At 45.8% G+C, this 7763-nt stretch overlaps 1 protein-coding gene across 5 annotated transcripts in view; it reads right to left on the bottom strand.

Moving 5' to 3' along the window:
• Window positions 1-3169: 3169 nt before the first annotated feature.
• The window catches only part of LOC141271796 (uncharacterized), a 132555-nt gene continuing 127961 nt past the window's right edge, over window positions 3170-7763 (bottom strand). For all 5 annotated transcript variants that reach the window (XM_073681952.1, XM_073681954.1, XM_073681951.1 and 2 more), the window contains exon 7: window positions 3170-4276. In XM_073681952.1, the coding sequence (XP_073538053.1) occupies window positions 3258-4276 (1019 nt within the window). In that variant the 3' untranslated portion in view covers window positions 3170-3257. The remainder of the gene's footprint in view (window positions 4277-7763) is intronic.

The following is a 7763-nucleotide window of genomic DNA, read 5'->3' as shown; positions in this document are numbered from 1 at the left end:
GTTCTTGGTTTGAGGTAATTTTCGTAAAACTGTTCAGAGATCGTGGTCACTTGTGACCCAGTGTCCATCAGTCCCTGTACGGCAATTCCTTCCAGGACAACTTCAAGTGTCGGGCTGCTCGAGGCAAGAGCACTCCGCCGTCGGCTCTGTTTTTCCACACCCCTCTCTTTGGCCTCCCCTGCTGTGCGAGCCTCAGCTGCAGGGGTGTCTAGTTTAACGGCGGCCATTGTGGTGAGGCCCGGCGTGGTAGCTCTGCTTGTGGATATGGCTGGGGCTCCATTCGCTGGTCTGATCGAAATTCCCTTCGCTCGGGTGGCTGAGGGCTTGTTCGTTGGTGCGATGGAGGTTTTTGCGGAGGGAAGTGTTGAGGACAACGATTTGCCCTATGGCGAGGATCACCGCATGACCAACACTGTCCCACGGGACGACTAGGCTGTCTTCGGTGGTCTCCCTGTCGGTCTAATGTTAACTGTAATACCTGTTTCTGTAAGTCTGCTACCATCTGTTTCAGGTCTTCCGTGTCACTGTTCGGATTTTTAATGTCAGATATGGATCTGCACGCAGCACCTTGAATCCCCACACCCATGATGGGTCCCCTTGAACGTTCTATGGCTTCCTGTTTGACTTCAGCAAAAGTAAGAGTCGGCATCATCCGGATCAAGTCCTGTAACGTGCGGTTAAGATACTGGTCTCTCAGTCCTATTACAAATTGGTCTCTCAGTACCAGGTCACGAGGAGCCATACCAGCTAGTTGTTCCCCTTTTCCAAAGGCTTGTTCAAGGAGTACCTGAAGGGCGTTCGCATATTGGGGAATATCCTCCCATTCAAGCTGCGTCCGTCTAAAGAACATGTGTCGCAGTGTTCCCTGGTATGTGGTTGGCCCATAAGTGTTCTCCAGCACCCGCACCAAATCATCTACTGTACGCTGGCCCCTGACCGTCTCCAGTCTGACTGTAGTCCATGCCTCCCCTTCTAGCGTCAGTACCGCCATTTCTGCCAAGGTCTTAGGGTCAATATTATACATTTCCCCCAGTATCCGGACTTGTTCCGCCCACTCTGGTACAGGGTAGTTTCGTCCGCCAAATTTCCTGACCTGATTCACAATAGACACCGGCGGGGCTTTCTGACTGTACACGTGGCCTGGGTGGGAATCCTGTTGGTCACAGATCCTGCCGACTACGCCAGATGAAGTGACCGCGGGCAAGGCCGCGCGTTGGTATCCATGATCTGGCTCAGCAAGATCCCCACACACAGACTCTATCTTGATAACCGTATCTTTACTTGTATACATTTTTAACACAGAACACAATAAATGACAACCGTAAATGTTCACAGCAATAACGTGTACTTATAAGCTGACCCTCACTGTCCCTACTCACACGTTACCAGTCCTTTACTCCAGAAGGATGTGTCCCCCGTCGCAGGCCTGTCTGTCTCTGCAGGAAGGCGTCCCAGCCGAAGAAAAAAAACAGGAACAACAAATTTCGCTGAAAGGAGGGAATACTTCGGCCTCTCGCCAGAGGTCCCGCTTACAGTCTCTCTGATCCAGATAGCAGCTCCTGTGGATTCCCTTGTGTAGTCCACACTCCAGTAGTGGGGAGTGTAACAGCTGAATCCTTCAGCAGTGCGGAAGCTGGGGAAAGCTCTGAGGAAAAGATGTCAGATAACAGCAGCCAAGTTAAGAGTATCCTCTAAGGCACACACGAGGACCTGCACACCGTCCTGGTTCTTTTCACAGACTCTCTCAGACTCTTCTCGCGCTTTTTCCTGCTTCTCCCTCTGGTCACGTGACTCTCTAGGGCGGGACACAGGAGACTCAGTCTTTTTCTGTCATCACACCCTGTGCAGGTGCAACCTCTGGCCACAAGGTGGCAGCACCATCCTGCGTAATCATTTCTGTCACAGGCTCTATTTCAATTATCACAGAACAGCCAGAGCCTGCCAGCTCACTACACATTTGTTTGCTTACTGGATCCAGTAAGCAAAAAGCAGATATGTTACAAATGAAAGAAAAACAGATGGCTAATTAACGGATCAGTTTTCCATAGACTTCAATGTTAAAAAAAAAAGACGGATGTAGGAGAGATCAGTTATTTAAAAACGGACTAAAAAGTCTGCACAACTTTTTTCCAACGGATTGCTGCTGGATCTGTTATAACGGATCACTACTGGACATGTGAACATAGTCTTAGACCTCTAGTTCTTATTCCTTTCCCAAGTTATACTTAGGCTATGTGCCCACGATGCAGAAATGCTGCATATTTTTTAAGCTTCTCCCTGGCAGGAAAAACGCATGCGGTTTTTACATGTGGTTTTCCCGCCAGGTAGAAACATTTGTGAAGCGTCTTTGCATGCATTTCTGCATGCGGGTTATCAAGCGCTTTCCAAGCGATTTTAGCATCACTTGGAAAAGTGCTTGACAACTTGTTCACACTATATAAATCCATGCAACCGGCATGGATTTATAGTAGTGTGACCAAGTTAGTTAAAAAAAAGAATAAGAATGGTGAAAAATAAAAAAACTAAAGTTTATACTCACCTTCCGATGTCTTCCCGGTGTTTTGTCTGCTCCGTCCAGTGTCTTGCACTGCTCGCAGTGGTGTGAAGGACCTGCAGTGACGTCATTGAGCCATGTGATGGGCACATGACTCAGTGACGTCATGGCAGGTCCTTCACAACAACGCGAACATTGCAAGACAGTGGACGGAGCAGACAAAACACCGGGAAGACATCGGAAGGAGAGTATAAACTTTATTTTTTATTTTAAGTTCTTTTTTTTACAGTTTCTATGGTACCCAGGTCTGGATGAGAGTCTCCTCTCCTCCAGACTTGGGTACCATCCGCACATTGAAATGCATATAATCCGTGATTACAAATGTACTGACACGGATTATATGCGTCTCAATGCAAGTCAATGGTGGCGATTACGCCGCACTTCCGCAAAATTAATGGACATGCTGCGGATTTTTGAGCGCAGCATAAACGCTGCGGAAAAAACACAGCATGGGCATTGAAAGTGCGGCTTGTCATTGGGGACCATGGGGGGCGAATTACAAAGCGTTTTTGAAGCGTTTATGCTGCGGAAATTCCGCAGCATAAACGCTTGAAAAAAGCATCGTGGGCACACAGCCTTAAACCATGCTTCAATACTCAGTATGAAGGCGACACGTCCTTTCTGAAAAGATGGCTTTATAGGTTTTAACATTACATTTATGACAGTCAATAAAATGATTTTACAGTAATTCATTTTTCACATTCTAGGTATGATAATGGCTTCTCCCAGTATGAGTTCCCTGATGTCTAACAAGATTTGATTTACGCAAAAAACATTTACCGCATTCTGAACACAAAAAAGGCTTCTCCCCTGAGTGAATTCTTTGGTGTGTAAGAAGATTTGATTTTTGTACAAAATATTTCCCACAATCTGAACATGAATATGGTTTCTCCCCTGTGTGAGTTCTCTGATGTGCAACAAGAACCGATTTCTGTACAAAACATTTCCCACATTCTGAACATAAAAAAGGCTTTTCCCCTGTGTGAGTTCTCTGATGTCTAACAAGAACTGACTTCTCTACAAAACATTTTCCACATTCTGAACATGAAAAAGATTTCTCCCCTGTATGAGTTCTCTGGTGTCTAACAAGGTCTGATTTCTCTAGAAAATATTTTCCACATCTTGGACATGAAAAAGACTTCTCTCCTGTATGAGTTCTCTGGTGTCTAACAAGGTGTGATTTCTCTACAAAATATTTTCCACATCCTGAACATGAATATGGCTTCTCCCCTGTGTGAATTCTCTGGTGACTAACAAGAACTGATTTCCATGCAAAACATTTTCCACATTCTGAACACGAGTATGGCTTCTCCCCAGTATGAATTCTCTCATGCCTAACAAAATCTGATTTCCGGTTAAAATATTTTCCACACTTGGAACAACAAAATGTCTTCTCCTTTGTGTGAATTTTTTTATGTTTAACAAAAGATGTCTCGAGGGGAAAACTATTTCCATATTCTGAGTGTGAAATTGGCTTCTTTCTTTTAAGAGCAGTTTGTTTTTTAATGCCTCTTTTCTGACTTTTATTTTTCTTACTATTCTGTAATGAATCAGAAGACAGGAACTCTTTCAAAGGATCAGATGAAAAATCTTTGTTGTGAAGGGATGATGGTATATCTGGAGTAAGGACATTCACTTCAATTGTATCCTGTGGGATCTCAAGGTCATTTGATTTAAAAATGGAAGATGTCACTTGTCCCTCTGATCTCCTGGTACAGTGATCTGCCAAGAAGAAAACCAATTATTTTTGAATAAAATATCCCTGAAATGTATATTCCTGAACATTTCTACATAGTATGTCCATAGAAATAGCAAATTAAGTAGCAAAATTTAATTTTTCACTAAGATAACGACAGATCAAAGTCAAATAGAAAACTTCATGGCATGAACCAGTGGAGCAGTTTGTTCATTCTGCATCCCAAATATTGGAATAGAAAGCCTTCAAGAAATGTTATGTAGGCAAGACTGACAACAATAAAAAACAAAATGTCTTCCCCCAAATAACAAGCACCCGATCAGGTCCATCATCTGTTAATGGAAAATCAGAAGTTTCCACATTGTTAGAGGCTCAAATGCGCCATAGAACAATCCAGCAAATTCCGCTCTCCCAAAGTCAAATCTCCCCCTCATTTCTGAGTCTTGCAGTGTGCCCAAACCACATTTAAAATTCATATATTTGGCATTGCTGTAGTGAGAAGAACCCACTTACCAATTTATGGTGTGTGTCTCATAGAGCACAATCTGGGCACTATGTGTTGGGTAATAAAATGGCACATTTGCAATTTTCACTCTACAACATCCACTGCATACTATTTTCCGTAAAGTGCATGTGGAGTCACAATATTCACTACTCTTATAGATTAACTCACTGTAGGTTAGAATTTCCAAAATGGAGTCACTTTATGGAGTTTTCTACTGCTATGGTTTTCTGCCAGTCACATTAGGGAATTTGCAAATGGCGTCTCCCATCTCCTGTGGGATCTGCTCCTGCAGCATCTGCTTCTGTCAACAGGAACTGCCTTATTAATTCTGCAGATGATGATGGTGCAACCGTCAAAAGCAGAAGCTCTGGGGGGCACAAGCTATGTGATCCCAAAGATTAGTGGCTGGGACCAGTAGTACCATCCAGTCTGGCAGTATGGTTATGTATAAAGCCCAGCTGGTGTATCGTATTTTGTGGTTTCTAAGACACACCCCAAATTTTAGGGAGCAAAATAGGAAAGAAATGTTTTTTTATAAACCTATGCGTGTTATCAGTTTACCTGGGTGCCTGAGTAGTTGATGGAGCGGGGTCCCAGGTGGCAGCGTCGACACATAACTGGGTGTTCGGAGGCAGGAGTTGGGAGATTGCTGCTGCCGAAACTTCTGCCTTCCGGCAGAGGCAGGAGTCAGGAAATGGCTGCGGGTCCCATGCTTGTAGTAGGAGGTTTTCGGTAGTGCGGGAGCTTACATTTTGTAAAAGCTGGAGCCCTGCACCTTCCATACGTTCTAATGCGGCGGGCACACCAGGAAAATGGCCGCCAGAGGCAGCGCATGCTCAACTGAGATCTCGGGGGTCGAGATCTGAATCTGAGCATGCGCCGCCTCCAGCGGCCATTTTCCAGGAGTCCATTGCATAGAAGAGTATGGAAGGTGCGGGGCTCCGGTTTTTACAAACTGTCAACGGAGCCCTCGCACCACCGAAAACCTCCTACTACAAGCATGAGGCCTGCAGCCATCTCCCGACTCCTGCCTCTGTCGGAAGGCAGAAACTTCCGACAGCAGCGACCCTGGGACCCCGCACCACCAACGCCGTTAAGCTCCACTACAGTTCGGATTATAAGATGCACCCCCATTTTCCCTCCAAATTAGGAGGGAAGAAAAGTGCGTTTTATAATCCGAAAAATACGGTAATCAGCTCCCTGCTTCAGCCAATTGGAAAGCACCACATCCTACTAAAGCTCAAGCATATTGCCGGACGCTGCCAGATACAGCCTTGTTCTCCTCTGATTCAGTCTTCTGTGCTCAACTGCCGGCTTGTGCATTTCTTTCCTGTTGTGACCCCGACCTGTTTACTGACTACTGCATCTTCTAATTTTGCATTTTCTCTGCCCTTGTGGTTCTGTCCCGGCTATCTTCTTGCAATCTTCCACCACCAAGCAGTAGTTAACTCCGTGGCCTCAGCTTAAGGGTACCTGTGTAAGTCCAGATCTATGCAATCCCTGGGATCTGAAAATCGAAACTAGACAGAGCCAAGCCTGTTCATGGTAGCAATTTTTTGAGCTGCCAGACGATCACGAACAGTGCCCCCGTTAGATTGTGCCGGCAAACTATTCCAGCAAAATCTGTGTTGCAATAGCTAAACGGCGCTTCTTACATTTTGAACCCTGTCATGTGTCCAGACAGCAGTGTACAACCGTATATAAGATATTGTCAGATTCAAGAGAAGTTGGAAAATACTTGGTAAGAAAAAAATAAAATGCGATGTTGGAAAAATGCTGCAGGCCTAAAGAAGAAATACAGTAAATGTTACTTACTAACTATTTTGCCTGATATCATTATCTATTTTAAGAGAATTAAAAATGTAACGTTTGAAAAGTACAAATCTTTCTAAATAATTTGCCAATTTTCAGATATTTTCAAAAATACAGCCATGACCAAAAGTGTTGAAATTGTTCCCGAAAATTAAGTATTTCTCCCAGAAAATTATTGCAATTACTCACGTTTTCTTATACACTTTTATTTCCTTTGTGTGTATTGGAACAACACAAAAAAAAGAGAAAAAAAGGCAAAATGGACATCATTTCACACAAAACCCCAAAGATGGGCAGGACAAAATTGTTGGCACCTTTCCAAAATCGTGGGTAAACACAGGGCCGGTGTCAGCACCCGGCGCACCTGGGCAAGTGCCGGGGCCCTGAGCAGGCGGGGGGCCCACTCGCGGTCGGGCACCCCGCCGGGCTATTGGCGGAGTAGAGCGGTGCAAGCGCCCGCCCCCACCCCGCGCTTGCTCAGGGCCCCGGCAGCTGGATACTTACCTCTCCCCGTGCCACCGCAGATTTGCTGTCTTCCTGCTGTGCGCTCCCTGTGACGTCTCAGGTCACAGAGGGTGCGGTAACGTCTTTCCACCGCGCCCTCCCCTGAGCCATCACAGGCAGCGCAGAGCGGGAAGACGCCAGCGACGCTGGAGTCTGGACCTGAGCAGCGGCAGCAGGTGAGGAGGAGTGAGGTGAGTATTTGATTTTTTTTTTAATGTATGGAGGCATGGGGCATTATATGGGGGGGGGTGACATCCTGCATGAGGCATTATATGGGGAGGGGTGACATCCAGCATGGGGCATTATATGGGGGGGAACGGGACATCCTGCATGAGGCATTATATGGGGGGGTGATATTCTGCATGGGGCATTATAACGAGGGGGGGGTGATATCCTGCATGGGGCGTTACATGGGGGGAAAGGGACATCCTGCATGGGGCATTATATGGGGGGGACGGGGACATCCTGCATGGAGCATTATAAGGAGGGGGGGGGGGACAGCCTGCATGGGGCATTATAAAGGGGGAACAGCCTGAATGGAGCATTATATGGGGGCCAGTATCCTGTATGGAGTGTTATAAGGGGACCAGTGTCCTGTACGGAGCATTATATGTGTTATGATCTGCAATAAGTACTAAGGAAAGAAAGGGGAAAGCTATCCCTACAGTAAGACTAAGCTGAATCCCTATGAT

The sequence above is a fragment of the Phyllobates terribilis genome, unplaced genomic scaffold (genome assembly GCF_046119375.1).
Source record: "Phyllobates terribilis strain yellow unplaced genomic scaffold, ASM4611937v1 Scaffold_5__5_contigs__length_657084704, whole genome shotgun sequence".
Lineage (NCBI taxonomy): Eukaryota > Metazoa > Chordata > Amphibia > Anura > Dendrobatidae > Phyllobates > Phyllobates terribilis.
The sequence above is the reverse complement of the archived record's forward strand: the minus strand, read 5'-3'. Positions and strand labels throughout refer to the sequence as shown.